The 19,710-nt window shown below is 38.1% G+C and overlaps 1 protein-coding gene across 2 annotated transcripts in view; it reads right to left on the bottom strand.

Moving 5' to 3' along the window:
• Positions 1 to 19,710, bottom strand: part of ITPR1 (inositol 1,4,5-trisphosphate receptor type 1) — a 256,332-nt gene that overhangs the window by 114,639 nt on the left and 121,983 nt on the right. For both annotated transcript variants that reach the window (XM_087708906.1, XM_087708907.1), the window contains exons 20-30: positions 18,972 to 19,113; positions 16,871 to 17,024; positions 14,214 to 14,401; positions 12,476 to 12,611; positions 11,276 to 11,326; positions 8,137 to 8,306; positions 7,539 to 7,709; positions 5,369 to 5,434; positions 3,589 to 3,726; positions 1,834 to 1,959; positions 339 to 539 (exon numbers count right to left, since the gene is read on the bottom strand). In XM_087708906.1, the coding sequence (XP_087565032.1) occupies positions 339 to 539; positions 1,834 to 1,959; positions 3,589 to 3,726; positions 5,369 to 5,434; positions 7,539 to 7,709; positions 8,137 to 8,306; positions 11,276 to 11,326; positions 12,476 to 12,611; positions 14,214 to 14,401; positions 16,871 to 17,024; positions 18,972 to 19,113 (1,543 nt within the window). The remainder of the gene's footprint in view (positions 1 to 338; positions 540 to 1,833; positions 1,960 to 3,588; positions 3,727 to 5,368; positions 5,435 to 7,538; positions 7,710 to 8,136; positions 8,307 to 11,275; positions 11,327 to 12,475; positions 12,612 to 14,213; positions 14,402 to 16,870; positions 17,025 to 18,971; positions 19,114 to 19,710) is intronic.

The raw sequence follows: 19,710 nt of genomic DNA, 5'->3' as shown, positions 1-19,710 counted from the left end.
AGTTCTTTATCTTCCCTTGCCTTCTTTTATCAAGGCTTGGGTCTGGGAATGCCTTGTATCAGGGTAATCCTTGCCTAATGATCACTGGGATTCAGATAACAACTGGGGACTGCCAGGATTGCTGTCATTAGAGGATGCAGTTGCTTGACATTGTGCTTTATGACAACATTGTTTAGTTCCAGTCCTGATTACTATTGTACCTTGTGGACTACCTGCATAGCTTTTAATACCAACTCCTGAACATTGATATCTAATAACCAGATACTTTCTCATAGTTTGGACTTTCTTAAAACCGATCTGACAACTATAAATATGCAATACGGATGCGTCTTTCTCACCTCTGCCATGACCATATCCTGACACTTTTTAATGAACTTCCCTTCAGCCTTAACAATTGTCTGGAGGAATTTAATGTACTGGACATTCCTTCCATGTGTTTCGATACAGTGCACAAAGTGTTGAACCACTCGCTCATTAATTTCACTGCAAAGCTGGAAATTATTCATGAAGATATGCTGCATCGTCACGGCTTCCAGGATCTATTAAAGAGCAAAACAATAGAAATAACAATATTAACCATTCAACAAGAGGTGCTGCACATTGGATTTAGAAATTCAGGAATCTGGCATTCCACATATCCTGGCACTGGTTAATGAGACAGCTTTATCCATACCTTTCAGCTTCTTTGAATTATTTTCTTACAGATTACTAATCTACACCAAACAAGACAGAGTGTGAAACACAGGGAAATCAGTAGATCCAGGCATTTGAAACGAATATAAAGATTTATTGCAAGCTTAAACTCTCTACAAGTATCTGAACTGCTAACCGTCAAGCAAATTGATGGTAGATAAGAGTCAATGGAATTCAAGGTAGGCTGGATTTAGATTTCTTGTGGGCATGAAGCGACTCATGATTGGGGACACATTTCACTCGGGCTCAAACTGGTCATCTCCAACAGCAGGGGTGTCAAACTCAATTTAATTGAGGGCCACATCAGGATTGTGTTTGACCTTGTGGGAGGCAAGGTGCGTGACCATCTTGACCTCACTTGTGTTGGGGGCACCTGTGGTGGCCTGGGGCAGAGCTGGGGGAATCCTTTGTCTTCAGCAGAGGAAGGGAAGACCAGGGAGAGGGCCAACCCTTGTCCTCCAGAGGAGCCTCACTGTCCCTCTCAGGCCACAAGGGAACCCCCAAAAGGTGGTGCAGGCTATCCAGATCCATAAGCAGCAGCCTCTCCAAGCTCTGTTTTCACTAGCAGAGGGCTGCAGAGGGCTCCATTTTCACTGGCGGAGGAACCACAGGCCAGTCCGCTGTTTCCAGGATGTCCCCACAAGCCAGATCTAAGCACCCTGTGGGCCAGATCTGGCCCATGGGCCTTGAGTCTGACACCCCTGTTCTACAGAGTCTGCCAATGACTAATTTGAGAAAAAAGAAACAACCAGAAAATGAGCTATTCCTGGTTGACATGCTATACCATTCTTGGAAAAACATACACCACAGGTTTCATAGATACGTTGAACCACATCACATTCCTTCTGCTTTATTTTCCACCACATAATTTGTACTGCAGCTTCCCGAGCTACTGAATATGCTAGATATGATAGAAGATATGTAACTCAAAAAAATTGGTGGGCGACCCAGTGTGCCAATGAAGAAAAAGCTTGAGGGGAGTCTTAGGACTTGTTGCCTGTTTTTGTGTTCTTAGGCATGACGCAGAAATGAGGATTTCAAAATTGGATTTGTATTCAGAAAACTCTCAGCACAACCCAACAACCTGGGACAAATATAAAACAGGTTTATGGAATAGTCTTTAATTAAATTACTTCTTACCCCAGGGTTGAGAAACAGATTTATATGCTTGTGTAGCAAAGCCTGATTTTGTTGATTGCCAGCACAGAAGTTCTGTAGAAACTCATGGGCCAGTTTCATGATCTCCTGCATGCGTATATCTTCAGCCTATGATTATAACATTAAAAAAGTAAATCTCCCAAAGGATTAAGAATACAATAGCTTCAGGATGACCTAATGTAATAGTTGTACATTGGGATTAGGCAAATAGAATCCAAGCCTGTACATTATAGTTATATGAAGCAAATTAAAGAAAACAGTGTAAGGTTCTGTGAGGTTTAAAGGATTAAGTTGCAAAGTGATGTAACATGTTGGCATTACAAGGTTTCTAAATATTTCATAGCCAATTACAGCACAGATCCTTTTATTAATGGGAAGGATAAATTCACCTTTTAAAACTATTTTAGCCAAGATTTCCAAAGTTCTTTTTTGAAGATCCTCATACCATTTAGCTAGCAATCAACATACATATACACAATTGTTAGAGCGTTTAAACATCACTACTTAGAAATTCCTTACTCCCTTGCATGAGTTGGATTTTTGGTCAACTCAAGGCATCATAAATACCTAATGCTCCCTTTCCCTTATTTTCTCTATAACTCTTAACCTTGTGAAGTGGGTTAGACTGAGAGAAAACAACTGCCTGTCAGGCCTGGAAGCCATCTTTTGCATTGGGCCTTCCGGCCTGCCACAATTAATGCTGTGGGAAAATAGGAGGGGGATTTTATGGAGTATGGGAGATATATAGTCAAAATAACATTCCTTTCTCAGAGAGTCAAGGACATCTTACCCTGCACCTGGAGTAATGTGACTGGGAGGCATCTCCAATTAGGACAGTGCCTGATTGGCCCATGTGACGGACGTGTGAGTGCTGGGCAGGAACTTGGACTTTCATTTGGGTGGGGAAAATCGAGAAGCATTCAGATTTGGGTTTTTCCAGATGGGCCAATATGAATCTCTAATAAAATGGAGCTTTGAGGAACTTCAAGGAGTGTTACTTGGAACCCTGACACTGGCCCAATGAAGGGGAACTGGATCACCCGCATTTTCAATAGCTTTAAACTTAGAGCACTCAAGTGCTCTGTACATCTTCTTACCATTCATCCTTTGTGATGCTTTGCTTCTCTTACTGAATGCTTCAAAACTATATACATTTACCAGTTTTCAATTGGGAAGAAAATAAGCTACACAGATTACAATATTAATTTCTATACATAACTGAAGGACTAGGCATTGCTTCATGGACATTTATATCTCATTCTCAATAAAAACCAAATTATTCTGGGTTTACTTTTATTCATCCTTCTAATAGAGAAAGCTTTGGCAGAAATTGTGTCCAATGTTGCTTCAATAAGCAATAGAGCCATGATGGCACAGTCGCTAGAATGCATTATTGCAGGCTGATTCTGCCTGCAGACAGGAGTTTGATCCTGACCAGCTCAAGGTTGATTCAGCCTTTATCCTTCTGAGGTCAGTGAAACAAGTCTCAGAGGGGGAAAATATGCTGACTCTGTAAACCTCTTAGAGAGGGCTATAAATCACTTTGAAGCAATATATAAGTCTAAGTGCTATTGCTAAGCATTAAATGAATAAACCATTTCCAAAGTTATAGAGACTTAGCACCAGCAGTTTCTTTGATGCTCAGTGCCATTTATAAGAGGTGGTCTTTAGATGGAATTAAAAGTATGAAAACACTTTGTCGACAAAGCTAAAGTAAAAGATGCATGCAAACCTCACTTTCTCATAGGGGATTTGTAAGAGTTCCAGTACCACCGCATGAGCCCCCATGTTTCGGAGCAATCTCTGCTGCTGTTTCCTGCTTTTCCTGACCAAGATACTCTCCTGGACACAAAGCTTGCTAAGGCGAAGCAAAATCTGCAAATAAATATTCCTTTTAGAAACTGATTTTTCTCCCCAGACAAGGCAGAAGAAAAACTCTTTCTTCAACAGAAAAAAGAATGATACAAAACAAAGAGTTTGGTTTTAAGAGCAAAACAAGAAAATGAACTGTTTAAATGTGGTAGCAATTTTGTTAGGATTGCAATGAATATAAGGAAAACAAGCTTCTATCTCTTCATATTTCAGGAGAAAAAATACAGCAAAAAAATTCATCCAAATCTCAGAATCTTCATGTGGATAAATCAATATTTCCAGGAGCTGACACTGTATCTGCATTGCTCTAAACCAGGGATCGGCAACCTTAAGCATTCAGAGCCACAAAAGTCCAAAATAGAAGCCACCCATTCAATTCTGGAGCTGACCGGAAGTCCTGTTCCCCATCATAGAGTCTCCTCCTAGAGCAGCATCCTTTTTCCTTTTGCTTGTCCTAACTGAAAACCCTATCAATTTTAGAGCTGACTGGCGACAGGGAGCTGCAGCAGAGGGATGAAAGTGCCACATGCGGCTCCAGAGCCGTGGGTTACTCACCCCTCCTCTAAACAATATCAGATCTACAAGATACAATCTGGTTCGATCATTGGATAACCAGTAGTTTTGTCTTCCAAGCTTTTGGACATGTACTGGAGCCCTTCCTCAGGGAACTTCTCTCTAGCAGAGTGTATTGTCTACTTTTCATAAATTGGAGAAGCAGAGTAATTGACAAAAATGCTTAATTTGTCAATCTAGTTTTTTTTTCTGTTTGAAATGAGGAAAGGGAAGAGAGAGGCAACAGAGAATCTGACCATATACCTTACACATAGTTTAAAGGTAGAAATTATATAACAAGCCTGCATTCCTGTTCTTTCAACCCAGCCCCTAGCATACATGGGAGTACATATTGGGATTAATTTAAAGCTATTTGCCCAATTTAAATGCAAATTAAGATATACAGATCACACATATTATCAACACTTTGTTTTGCCTAAGTTATCACATCTTTAGCTTGTTAAAATCTAGTTATACCAAGTTATAATCTATAAGATTGTTAACAAATATTTATCCCTGTACTTAACATTTAGTCGTTCCTTAGGAACCCAAACACTTTAACCTCAGTAAAAGGTAAAGGTTCCAATCGCACACACATGCTAGTTGTTCTCGACTCTAGGGGGCAATGCTCATTTCTGTTTCAAAGTCGAAGAGCCAGCGCTGTCCAAAGACATCTCCGTGGTCATGTGGCCAGCATGACTAAACGCCGAAGGCGCGTGGAACACTGTTACCTTCCCACCAAAGGTGGTTCCTATTTTTCTACTTGCATTTTTACATGCTTTCGAACTGCTAGGTTGGCTGAAGCTGGGACAGGTAACAGGAGCTCACTCCGTTATGCGCTACTGGGGATTCGGACCACTGAACTGCCAACCTTTCTGATCAACAAGCTCAGCGTCTTAGCCACTGCATCCCTTTTAACCACAGAGTCCCATGTATTCCAGCAACTACCTTTTTATCTTCCCTAAGTCAAAGAATATTTTACATTCAAACAAAAACACAACTACCCTGTTACACATTTAAAATTCTTCAGCATATACATAAAAGAAGAAAAGAGTACAGAAGAAATAGATATTTGGGAATGGAAGAATCTTACCTCTTTTACTACCCTATAATTGTAGCTACTAGTGCTTTCCGGTTTAGAGGATTTGCTGCGACCTTCCTAGGAGACAAACAAGATCAATACATTAAATTGCTTTTTAAAACCCTGGAGTTCATGAATATACACTTTGAGCATTTTTTTTTCTTACCAGAACTCTCCAATGTTTACTACTGCAGTAAGGTTTTGCCTAAACTGAGGCATTGAGAAAAGGCAGATGGAAGTTCTAACAAAATCTTGAATATATATGAAGATTCTTTTCTTTGTGTAAGATCGATTCCTATCCTATCATTAATTATCTAGTAATAGTTATTGAAGGCATATAGCACAATTTTCTTTCCTTTTTGTCAACCTTACAGTAATATTATAGCAATTTTTCAATTACCACTTAGGTTTTAGGACTGTATGTTTAATGCTATTATTACAGACTAAAGATTGAGACCTGCTGACATTGTACACATACGCTTCTAAGTCAATATTTTCTCACCATGCCACTAAACATTTTTTTTCAGTTTACAGCACATAACCAAGGATGAATTTGCTGGATTAATTTGCATATGGATTTAAAGGAGGCAAGAATGTTAATATGACAGGAGACATTCAAATTTTAGAGTAAAAAAACTAGTAACAAATAAAGAAACACCAGTACTCTATTAACTCTATAACATGAACTTCTAGGGTTTTTTTTAACTCTTTACATTAACCTATTATTGGAATGTGGACTGTTCATATTTATGCCAAAACACTTAATTTTTTTAAACTAAAAGAATTTTGTATTTATGACCTGTAGATTTTAATAAAAATAAGTGGCATAATTTCTCAGCCTTACTTCAAGGGGGGGGGTCTAAGGTAGGCCATTTTAGTAGTTGGTGTGTGTGTGTGTTTGTGTGTGTGTGTGTTTGTGTTTTACCAAGAGTTGCTCAGCTACAGTTCTCAGCTCCACTGGCTTATGCTGATATATTTGATGTTTTAAGATGTGCTGTAGTTCACCCAACTTTGTCAAATGACAGTGTATTCAAAGAAAAGAACCTTTGAGCTTATGCTTTAGGCCTAAAACAAGAGGTGAAACTCCTAAACTACTAATATTATTGGGAAAGGCTTTAGCGCTTCTTTAAACTAGTTACATTTTATGTACAACTATAACTACTATACTATAGATTGGAGTAAAGGGTTAGAATATGAGTGGTGTTTTGTTATGAAATGTGGGCATTTTCTGGCATAGTAGGGAAAAAAAGTGCCTCATAAATGCCACAGCATATGCTTAACAACCACTGTGAAAAATGCCATAAAGTCTAGCGTGGTCATGTGACAATCCGCATTATGATTGTCATACCTAACCAAAATTGTAGGCTCAAATACTTCTACTTGTATTGGAAAAGAAGAGGACCTCTGGCTAAAACTTGGGCTTAGTAATCAAACTTGATGGGATTGGAGGACAGAAAATAGTTTGGCTTAGTATTTCAAAGATAATTTGTTTCAAGCCTTTGAAAAATTAACACTAAACTATCAATACACTTTATGCAGGAAGAGGGACAATATTTTTTATTAAATAAATGTTAACTATTTATTTGATTTTTGGAAAAACTACATTATACTGTACCGGAAGATTCATTCAACTACATCTTGATCAATGATGCCTAACCTTTTCGGCACAAAGTGTCGAAAGCGCGTGTGTACGTGCACACACCCATAATACAATGTACGCATCAGCCCCCATGACCCCTGTGCATGCACACGCGACCCTGTATGCACTCCACCCCCTGCACATGCATGTGCAATCCCCTGCATGCGCCCCACCTCCCACACAAGCAACCCTCAGACACACACGGATGTGCACTTGCCCCCATGTGTACCCCCTTGCACATGCACCTTCCGCATTCACTCCACATCCTACGCATGCATGGCAAAGACCAAAAAAACCAGCTGGTCGGTAGGAAATGCATGTGCATGCGTGGCAAAGCTAAACTGGGGTAACGGCTCACGTGCCATAGGTTTACCATCACGGATCTAGATTATACAGAAACTAGGGCTCTCAAACATATAATACTGATTATATTATACTGATTGTTAATCTTTTTATAATTATCAAAGTTAGGCTGTAACTAATATTCCAAGTCAGGAGGGGGCATTGCAGCTCTTAAGCAGCATTGATAAAAGTTCTTCTTACCTCCTTTTTCTTATGTTCATTTTCTCCTGTTGTCACATCTGCAGCTTCATCAGGCCCCTGTCCTTTGTATACCCAGAGTTCCGATTTTTCAACAATGGACCTCAGCTGATCCAAGTCTTGCTTTATCTGCTTATAATTGTCAATATCTTGGCTGGTAACAAGCAGTTGAACCTTACATGAATTGAAATTGGTTATTTGCAATATACGCTTGCTCTACAAACTTCAAAGCAAATAGAAAACATTACACAACTGCATTTACTGTTAACTTGCAAAGCTTTCTAGCCTGCTCTCGAATTGCCATGGGCATCAAGGTGGGAGCACATTCCACACATACCTTCTTCCAGGGTAGGATCTCAGATTACCATAGCTGGCTTGTGAGGAGTGGGCTTCTTCAGCCCATGGGAGTGCATCATTGGAGAATGTGATTTATGACACAGATTGAGAGGAGGGGGGGGGAAACAAGGTCAAAGTTGAACCATAAATTACCTGCGGCAGTAGACACCAACATGCTGCTCCTAATAAATAACTGATTTTCTTTTGAAACTTGGCTGAGGACTCATGAATTAATTAGGGCATCTGTTGGAACCTTGACATTTACCTGTTTAAAAGCCTGGAGGACTTCTTGCCTCTGACTAAAGTGTCTGAAGAGTAGCTGAAGTGCCCCAGATACTAGTGGAGGATAGTCATGCATTGTTAAATGGAGCAAAACTCTCAGGAAAGTTCTGCCACCATGATCATCCAAATCTAGTGGTGTATTCTCTTCACTGCAAAGACAAAATATAGCAACATTAAAATGAAAGTAAGAACTCTTACTTTTTAAGTAAGTTTAAGGACAACCCAGTTTCCCTGACTGTACTTCATTTGGTGGATAGGACAAAAAGAGCATTACAAATTAAAACTGGATATAAAGTCAGGCATTTAATCATCAGTGGAAAATGGATGACAGCTTCTTCATTAGCAACTTTCTCCATACTTTTCTCAACACCAAGCATCTGCATTGTGCCCTTGAAAATTAGTAACTTCTTTCTCTCATTGAATGCAAAACTTTTCAGGTGAACTCTATCCAGCTTGTCTTCATAATGTTGTAATATTCAACATTCATATTTTATCATAATAAAGGTATTTTGTCCCCACTAATCATTGCATTCTGTAGGGTAGAATATGACCCAAGATTGCAGCATACAATAAAAAATGCTCCTAAACTACAGCATCCTTTTGTTCAGCATCCCTCTAAAGCTGTTTGCTTTATTTTTATTGATTGATGAAGCATGTATAACCTCCACTTCTTAGGTATAAAAATTCCCTATGTGTATTCTCCTAGCAAAGGAAAGAACAAGAGAACTGAAGAAAACAGACTAAACCCTACAACTGGCCTTCTGTAAATGTGGTAAACAGAAACAACTAAAGGAAAGATCTAAGCATTCTAGTATGTTGATTTTGAATGTTTGAATGTTGATTTTATTTATATGCCGCCCTTTTCCCCCGAAGGGGACTCAGGGCAGCTCACAACTCAAACCAGGGAAAGGGGGATACAGACAAAATTAAAAACGACACAAAACAATGTATGGTTTAAAACACACAACAGTCATACCATTCGAGACGGGGGCAACGGTTCTTTAGTACATGGCCAATATTATTAGTTTGTTTATTAAATGTTTATATCCACCTCTACTCGATTCTGTAACTCTGGAGGACTTACAGAATTAAAAAGAAAAAAAAGCAATATAAAGACAACCACAAAACAAAAAAGCCAATTAAAAGCAATAAAACAACTGAAACATAACTTGCAGGAGAACTCCATTCATTTATTTAAAATGTTATTTGTATTAATAAGCAAGGCTCCTTGATAAAAAAGCTGAAAACATCAAACAAGAAAAGACTAGAATAAGATATGAGCTAATACTTATTATAGGAACTAGTAAAGCTACCACAACATGTGGAATATAAAGGAGAGAATATGGTGTCGGAAAGCCAAAGTTCTTTTTGAAGAATCTTCGAATTTCCCAACTCCTTTTCATCCACATAGAACAGATGTAATATTCTTTTCTCTACTTTTTTCCATTCTGATAGGTATACTGTATATAAAGGTAAAAGTAAAGGTTTTCTCTGTCCAATTGTGTCTGACTTTAAGGGCCGATGCTCATCTTCATATTTTAGCCAAGGGAGCCAGCGTTGTCCAAAGACATTTCCATGGTGATGTGGCCAGCATGACTGCACGCTATGACACACGGTGTTAACTTCCCACCAAAATAGTACCTATTTATCTACTTGCATTTGCATACTTTTGAACCACTAGTTGAGCAGGAGCTGGGGCAAGGACAGGAAACACACACACGCACACACACATACCACATATACAGGTAGTCCTTGATTTATCACAATTGAGTCCAAAATTTTCTTGTTAAATGAGACATTTGTTAAGTGAGTTTTGCCCCATTTTATAACCTTTCTTGCCACAGTTGTTAAGTGAATCACTGTAGTTGATAAGTTAATACTCGATAGTTCAGTGATTCTGGCTTCCCCATTGACCTTCCTTGGTCACAAGCAAGGTCAAGGTCACAAAAGGTGGCCCCATGACCTTGGGACAAAGCAATGAGCCAGTTACCAAGCATCTGAATTTTGACTACATGATCATGGGAATGCTGCAGAGATCGTAATTGTGAAAAACAGTAATAAATCACATTTTACGTGCCATTATAACTTTGAACGGTCACTACATGAACTGGACCCAGACTGTGGGGGCAATATGCTGACTCTGTAAACTGCTTAGCGAGGGCTGAAAGCCCTATGAAGCGGTATATAAGTCTAACTGCTATTGCTATTGTTGTAAGTCGAGGACTACCTGTCCATATGTACCTACATACATACCCATACCTATATCCATACTTCTAGAATATGCTTTAACAAAGTAATTATAAAATGATTAATTATGTTTCTGCCTTGTTTGTCTGCTATCTACCCTTCGATATCTACTGTATATACTTCTAAAACTTTTGTGTTTGTAACTTTCAATTGTGTTTTCAAAATAAGGTAATGTTGGAGGCTTATATGTGACTAAATGGGTTCTCAAAAAATTGGTACAAGCCATTTGAATGCTCATAAACATTTTGGCCAGGTAGGTACACCCAATGGTGGGATTCAGCCAGCTCGCACCTATTTGGGAGAACCAGTTGTTAACTTTCTAAGCCGTTTGGAGAACCGGTTGTTGGAAGAAATCCCATTTTGTTTTTTCCCTCTTGACAGGGCTAATCCTGTAAGAAAGGCAGGAAGGAAACATTCTGGTGTTGTTTCTAGCCTAATCTTTATTGACCTGCTTACAGAAACTGCCTCTCCGGTTAACCCTTATTACATTGTAACAGCTAAGGTGAAGTGCCCATCGATGTGAGTGATGTTGAGTTGGCCACTCCCACCCAGTCACATGACCACCAAGCCATGCCTACCCAACTGGTCATTAGGGCAGAGAGCTAGTTGTTAAATTATTTGAATCCCACCACTGGGTACATCTGTACTTTTGAGAACATGTTCATACTCCATTCTTGGGAAACAATTGCCAAGACGGTATGCTCAATTACAAAACTGTCCTGGAAGGCACCAAAAAAGATACCCATGGGTACACCAGTAGTGTACTGTGAACCCCAGAATTTATCCTCTAAAACTATGAACATCGAGTTTCCAGAAACTATTTTACATATAGTTGAGAACAAAAGAATACAAATTGCCATAGTTTACTTTCCTGCCTCCAAATATCCCTTCTGCTTGTTCTTCAATATTTTCAAAGTCAAGAGCACCTGTAAAGGAAAACAAATAATGTGATTTGCGCTGAGTTCACAACAATGAAACAATAATTCAAATCAAGCCATTACTTCCCCCCCCCTTTCTGTAGAATAAAATAAGTGAATTGTAAGAACCTACACCTAACAAGCAAGGCAGTTTTCTCTGCGTCAAAATTGAAAAAAAACCCAAAACCATTATATAAATTAAGCCAGTGAGGGAGCCAGTTTGCACAGAAATTGCTTAATGAAACAGTTTATACTAAGACAGGGAGGTAGTAGCAGATGATGCTCTATTTTCTAAAAGAATATTTTAAAATATACTCTTGTCTTTTTCCCAGTTCAGCAGAAGACGAATAAGCAACTTGTACATTACCCATCTGTGCTTCCCCCTCATCCTAATACCACTCATTCATGAATTCATATGTGAACAGATACTGGGTTTATGAATATACACAGAATATACAAACAGTAGATGTATCAGTGACTCAAAGATCTCACCTTTCACTCAAGTGCATAAATCAAAATATACTGACTACAGCATTTAAAGACCTTCGCCAATCTGGCTTCTTCCAGAGTTGCAACTCTCAACACTAGCCCAAAGATACAAGAAACCTTAATTTAACCCACATTTACATCTATTGCAATATACAATATGGTAGCAAATTGCCATAACTTCAATTTTGCTTAGAAAGTGGAATGGATGTTGCTTTAGTTTATTCTGAGTTGCTCTAGTTAGTCATTGCCAGAAGAAATAGCCTGCAATGTATTGCTATTTATACTGACTAAAATCAGTATTACAGGACATTTTGGCTGTGTTAGACTGGAAAAGAATGTGCTAAACTTGTGCAAGACAAAATAAAAATATTCCCGTCTGTCATAAAAAAGTTAGTGGGAAAAAGTTGGATGCTGCCAAAATGTATTTCCAATTTTAATACAAAACAGCAACATGAAAATGGGTGTATTTAAGCTGTTGTGACACAAAATGCACCACCAATAGCCTTAAAACCATTTCATAAATCTTAAAAAATTATGGGCCAATGCTTTCTGTACTGCCTCTTTTGATGAGTGAGGGGATCTCATTGGAAGGGATCCATCATCAGCGAGTTCCCCAGCTAAAAAATGTTTGCTCATACTCTATAATACAAAAATATGCAAATTACTGACCTGGTACATTTGGCATTTCATGATTATTGCTCCCTGAAGGTGACTCAGATGTCTGTGCGTTGCTTTCATCAAATTCTCGTTTAAATATACACAGAAGGCATGAGATTCGGTAATCCAATCTCACATTCAGAATAAACTGGTGGTTCCAATGTTTGAACAAAAATGAAAACAATATTAATTATACAATGTTATTCTGGTTGTATTCCAAGAGACAAATGAGCTTAAACATTTGATGGATCTTAGGTTTGACACATTAAAGTATCAGTGAACCTTACCCAGAAACATGATATAAACAGAAACAACAAATTATTTGAAGTCTATTAAGTAACCGAGGTTATTTTCTATACTTAAAATCAACTGAAGTATGAAGAAATGTCATTTGAATCAATAGTGATTTGAGAAGGGAACAACAGATGCAAAGCTTCCTGCAGTTCTGAGACCTCTAAAGATAATTTAAAAAACTGTAAATCTGTTGGACTGAAGGTTGCCTTCTTTTTAAGGTTGAGAAGGAGCAGTAGGAGCAGAGCAGGCATAACTAAGGCGCAGAGTTAAATGCATCATCAGCTTAGAGCTGTTACATTCCCACAAGGGCTCCAAGTACAATTCCTCCTGAATTTTGTTGAGCCTTATCTGGCACCAATTTAATGTTGAATTTTAGTTGATGAGATTCTTGTGCATAGGCTTGAATAAATCTTCTATGCTGCAACTTAACTAGTTGGTCCTAATTCTTCACACCTGACAGAAGCTTACATCAGATTTATATTAGAATTGAAATAAACAGTTTGAGAATTCTAGGTAAAGCCTGGAAAAACAATACTATTGGTAATCAGTCTTTTAAAATGTTCATTGTACAGTATTGTAAAAAAAAAAAGGATTTTCTAAAACTGTTGAATAGCACTATAGTCTATTAAACATATTTTGACCATACATGCAACCATACAATTTCGACTGGATGCTTTTGAGGCACCCAAAGTCACTTCAACAGTGAGGTGGGCGACATATAAATGTAATAAAAAAGTAAATAAATAAAATCTTACATTAACATCAGTGTTGGATATAAATGATTCCAAATTTACAGATGATCAATATTTGTAAGAAACATCACAAAAATGGTACAAATCTTTTTAACAAATTAAGATACTTGATCTTTCTAACTAGAGATACCAGAAAATAAATCTTTATGTCTAATCACTTCTGCATTTCTCCATGATCAAGAATACTTCAAGCTTTATCATCCATCCTTCCATCCATCCAATTTTTATGCCATCATCTCCCCTATAAGGTGATTCTGAGAGGCTTACATATTTATAACAGGCATGAAAATCCTCAGCTTCCTAAATTTTCTCAAGATTCTTTCAAAAATGCATATCTCAAAGAAAGAACTGAGTTATACAGAAGGATGTGCTGTAACTTTATATATGTTGACTTGGATGGTGTTCGAATGTCTTCAGAATTGAACAGTAGACAAATTTCACAAGGCTTAAAAAAGGTTCTGAAAAATACTTAAGACTTTGAACTACTGTTAATGAAGCATGCCAGCTTCCTAAATATTTCTACTGAATTGCTCTGCGCCTCATTTTTCTAGCATATTTTCCTTCTCCTCATTCAATGATTTACTGCAAAAGATTCATTAACAGTTAATATAGTTGGGGGAAAAACATTTGTTTACTTCCAATCGTAATTGTGTGGAATAAAAATTATATAAGAATGAAATGAATCAGCAAAATATCATCTATACCTGGAGGATTTCAATTATTTTCAGTTTGGTATCCATTACTAGGATGTCCTCTTTCTCGGGTTCAACTTGCTTCACGTTACCTTCCGGGACAGCGGTCAAGGGTGTCATAGGCAAGAAGCCACCACCTCTGAGTACTACTTGGGTCATGAGCTCTCCAACACCATGGATAGATCTCATCACATTGCTCCCTTCAGAAATAGATAAATACCTCAGACAAATATTTTAAATTTGCATTTATTTCTTTGTGAAATTATTTATTTAGTCCCCACATATATATTATTTTTATAAATAACTCCAGGTGGTAAACATACCCAGTACTTCTTCCTCCTCCTATTTTCCCCACGACAACAACAACCCTATTAGGTTAAGAGAAATTGACTGGCTTAAAGTCACCCAGTCAGCTTTCATACCTAATGTGGGACTCGAACTCACAGTCTCCTGCTTTCTAGCCTGGTAAACACTAGACCAAACTGGCTCTCATGTCTTACTGCAGAACTAGAGTTGCATAATTCTTAATCAAGAGAAATCTCATCTCATTGTTGTAGAACGTAGACTGTTCTATAGATTTTAAGTATAACTATACCATATCTAGTATTATCTACTTATTATGCACAAAAAGCTGAGACAGATGCTAAAAATCATATTTTTGGCCAACCTGAATAACTTAGTATAATCATTATAAATAAGAAACTGAAACTACAAAGCATCTATTAAAATTCAGAAGGGTCCATGGAATGCCAAAAAGCAGAGCAATTAATTTTTTATATGAAATCAAGTGGCACAAATTTTCTATACTGGCATTTTGCAAGATACTCTCACAGATTACCATTCAAGGAAGATGGTTGGGATCTTACTTTAATGCATAACTTCGAACTCTCAGGATTGTAAGTGCAAGATTTCATGTAAGCTCAACAAACTTACATTTTTAATAATATCAAGCAAAAATTATAAATGTTATAAATAAGACTCTAATCTCTACATTGGAATGTATTTGAGGGAAATACTATCCTGATTCTTAGTGTGAAATGATTATGGACAGCAATGTAATGCTGGCCTGAGAAAAAAGACATTGCCATCAGAGTTTTGGCAGCGTGATTATTTATATGAGATAAACCCAGGAGCAAGACACAGCACACAGCACATAGAGCCTTTAGATAATTAATAGTGGTTTATATATACATATGTGTTGTGGCCCAGCAGGAGCCGTTGGAGCTGCCACCAGACTCCGACAGCGAGGGGCCCTATGAGTCGGCTCTGGAGGATGTGGAGGACCCTGGACAGGGTTCCGACTCTGAGCAGGGCGCAGAGACTGGTTGGCCACCAGGTGGCGCCTGAGCCTTGGACCAGTGGGGAGGAGACAAGGGAGAGTGATCCAGAAGTCAGCAGAGAGTTGTTCCTGGATGCACACCATCGAAGAGCTACTCAGCGTCAGGAGCAATTACACAATTACAGGAGGTAATTGCACTCAGCTGATGGTCATTAGGCTTCTCTCCAGACTATAAAAAAGACTGCTTGTGACACGCCCTTCTTGCAGAAGTCAACACATTGACTAAAGAGAATGTAACTAACTTGGCAGGCTGGACTGCTGCCAAGGTTTGTCTGAATTGCTACCAAGGTTTGTCGGACTTGCTGCCAAGGTCCTTATTGGTTTGTTTGCTTGGCTTTCAGCCACCAAGATTCTAGTCTTGTTATTAAAGGACAATCTAATTAAGCTCATCTCGGCTTTCGTTGCTGGATGGAGGAGGGGGGTCAGAACACATATGTACAGACATACACATGGTAGATAAATCCCTTACCACTCAATTACGGACACAAGGAGAAAAATGAGATACACGACGAGAGAGAGAGACGCCCTCTAATAGCAAACCTATAGACACCTCTTAAGATGGAAAAAGACCTGTATGGACCCCACCAGAGTCTTAAACTTATACATGTATTGCATAAGTTATACATGTATTGCTGAATCATCCTCATTGAATCAGCTTACAGTTTATAGCTTACAACCTTACATCAGCTGGCAGCTATTAAATCCTCAGTACCTGACATTATTTGATGGTGTTCTGACCCAGACTTTGCAAGTAGTGATAAGATGTTTACTTGTGAGTAAAACAACCCTTTTTTTAATAACAGGGCAGTAACAGTCTTTTATTCACATGGATAAACAAAAAAAATGCAATTAGTTCCAACAAACCTGGGTTTAGCCAAGAAATCTGAATTGTTTGCTGTATACTAGAAATGAACAGCTGTCTGCAACAACCCGCCACTCCAAAACCCCTCCTATTTATTTCCCAGCCAAAGAGGAGCTGACTATTATCGGTGTCTCCCTCTCTGAGAGCCGGCTTACTGCTTTCCTTTGCTCTCCTCTTTTCCTCTCATAGGAGCATCTGGGATGGGTCCCAGCTGTTCTTCCCCTTCACTCAGCTTAGGCCCCGAAGACAGCTGCCTCTCCACATGGGGGAGGACTGATGGCTCCAGCTCTGTCTCTGATGCTGTTTCTTTATCTGAGTCTTCCAAAGGCTCCGAAACTGGCCCAGGCTCTCCCTCCCTCTTCCCCTCCCCATCTAACTCCACTGGCAGTTGTGATGGCAGCCAAAGGACCACAACAGATGAGTTAAATGTCTCTCAACATCTCCTCCATTTTTCCTTGCCATTCTTACCTTTACTTTCTTCCCCTTTTGTTGCCTTTGTAATCGGGAAAATAGTTGCAACATGAACACAGTCCAGAATAGCTAAGAGAATTTTTGTTAGTCTTAGAAGATCACAAAAATTATAGAAGCCAAAATATATCAGATTTCGGGCTAAGTTCACCACCTATTTTTAAAAGAAGAAAAGATAATCAATTGAACTGGATTTTTTTTTCTTTTACAAAGTCAATATTCTTTTTAAAATTCATAAAATTATCTAAAATTCCAAAGTTAGCCCCAAAGGTCTTCTCTGCCCTTTTAATTAATTTTTTAAAATTTCTTGCATTGTTTATATACTATTTTTATGCTTTTAATGTTTTATTACACACCACCCATAATCTCTTTGTTAGGGAGATGGGCAGTTTTTAAATCTGACAAATAAATAAATGTAGAAATAATATTTATATGCAAAATGGTAAGTTTCTAAATATCCTAATTCTAAAATGCATACCAGTGCTCTACTACTGAATAATTAGGACCTATGTTCCCCTCCCCCGCAATTTTATACTTCTTATTTTTCAGAGCTGATTTTTTTATTTCAGATAATTTCGGTTCTCTGATGTTGAGGGGGTTGTCTATTTTTTGTCATTATGTACGTAATAAATACAATACAACACAAAGAATAGCAAAATAACAATTTCATTTTAACATATCATTACATCTGTCAGCCATTTAATTATTATTTTTTTCTTTCATATTGATTAGATATTGGGGATTTTTAATGACAAAAATACTTTCTAGTGGGTAAAAACTTCCATCTATGATTTTGGAAAATCTCCAGCATTTAAAGCAGAGGACAAATTTTTTAGGTCTTTTATTTGAGGCAGATGGGAGTAAAAAAAGATTGTCATTTCTCCGGCAGCCTCACATATTTGCCAAAATGTATTTCAGAGAAGCCATCATGGCTTTTCAGTGCCACCTGAAAACTTCCTTGTTCTCTCAGGTATTTTAAGATACTGCTATTAGCATACTGAGATGTGTGCCCTGTTGTATTTCCCTGCTGTTTCTATTGCATAGTTATTGCTTTAATTTGCTAGCAAACTTCCTATTCAAGGCAGCCTACTGGGGATGTTGTTGTTGTTATTAGTTGCGAAGTCGTGTCCAATCATGACCCCATGCACAACGTTCCTCCAGGCCTTTCTGTCCTCTACCATCATTTGGAGTTCATTTAAGCTCATGCCTACTGCTTCAGTGACTTCATCCAGCCACCTCATTCTCTCTCGTCCCCTTCTTCTTTTGCGCTCAATCTTTCCCAGCATTAGGCTTTTCTCCAGTGAGTCCTTCCTTCTCATTATGTGGCCAAAGTATTTGAGTTTCAACTTCAGGCTCTGGCCTCCTAAGAGCAGTCAGGATTGATCTTCTCTAGGGCTGACCGGTTTGATCGCCTTACAGTCCAAGGGACTCGCAGGAGTCTTTTCCAGCACCATAGGTCAAAGGCCTCAATTCTTTGGCGCTCAGCCTTTCTTATGGTCCAATTTTTACAGCCATACATTGCAACTGGGAAAATCATAGCCTTGACTATATGCACTTTTGTTGGCAGGGTGATGTCGCTCAGCCTTTCTTATGGAGATAAAAAAGTATAAAACTACGCAAATAGAATAAGTTGCTGGAAAATATTTGAAGCTGGCTTTAACTATTGATATTATCTTTTCAACTGTGCAGAATTTATTAGAGAAATCTTTCTCTTAATAGAATAGAATAAAATAAAATAGAATAGAACACAACAGAATAATAGAAACAGAGTTGGAAGGGATCTTGGAGGTCTTTTAGTCCAACCTCCTGCTTAGGCAGGAAACCCTATACCACTTCAGACAAATGGTTATCCAACATCTTCTTAATAACTTCCAGTGTTGGGGCATTCACTTTGTCCCTCAACTTTTTAACAGATTTTGGAATCTGGGTTTTTATTTTTTTATTTTTTTGCTGGGCAATGCTAGGCAACTTATTTATGAATAAATCAACCGGCAGGCTTGAGAAATTAAATTTTGTGTGCGTGATCTGATCACTGAGTCACCTATGGTTAGCATCATCAACATTTGGTCTTGCAGCTCAGCTTGATACATAAAATATTTACCTCGAAGGTGAGTTTATTTTTTTCTTTATCAGAAAATGGGAATCTTTGGCAAACAACATCTCTTAAATATTCCTCCACAAACTCCATCGTTTGTGCAAACCTCTCCTTGATTTCATCTTTGGAAGTTCCACTGCTGTCGTAGCTAAACAACAATCCAAAAACAAGAATACAAAAAGTGTGTCCATTTTTTAAAAATCCTGTCTCCTTTTTTCATTTTGAAAAAAAATATGTACAAAAATATGTAAATTTATTACTTGATTTAGATCACTAAAAACCTTATGAAAATATAAGTAGTTACAAGAGTTCATTTAGTGACCATTCAAAGTGACAAGACATTGAAAAAGTGACGTATGACCATTTTTCACACTTATGACCACTGCCGCATTCCCATGGTCAACTGTGTTCCTAACATAACACCTGCAGTGATTCACTTAACAGCTATAGCAAGAAAGGTTGTAAAATGGAGCAAAATTCACTTAGAAAATGCCTTACATGGGCAACATAAATTTTGTAATTTGTACAATTGTAGGTCACTCAATTCGTTTTTGTGTGTTTGTGTGTGTGTTCATTACATTAGGCAAACACAGCCTTGGAGTCCAAAATATTTATAGAATATTTTGTACAATTTTATAATTTGCATAGAACATGACAAGTAATACTGGAAATTCTTACCAGAAGGAATATAGTAGGCACTTTTTTCAACTAACCAATTTTATTAGAAAGCATCAAATTTTGTGAG

This window comes from Thamnophis sirtalis, unplaced genomic scaffold (genome assembly GCF_051295495.1).
Source record: "Thamnophis sirtalis isolate CommonGarterSnake01/CBP01778 unplaced genomic scaffold, rThaSir2_p1.2 scaffold_3, whole genome shotgun sequence".
Classification (NCBI taxonomy): domain Eukaryota; kingdom Metazoa; phylum Chordata; class Lepidosauria; order Squamata; family Natricidae; genus Thamnophis; species Thamnophis sirtalis.
The sequence above is the reverse complement of the archived record's forward strand: the minus strand, read 5'-3'. Positions and strand labels throughout refer to the sequence as shown.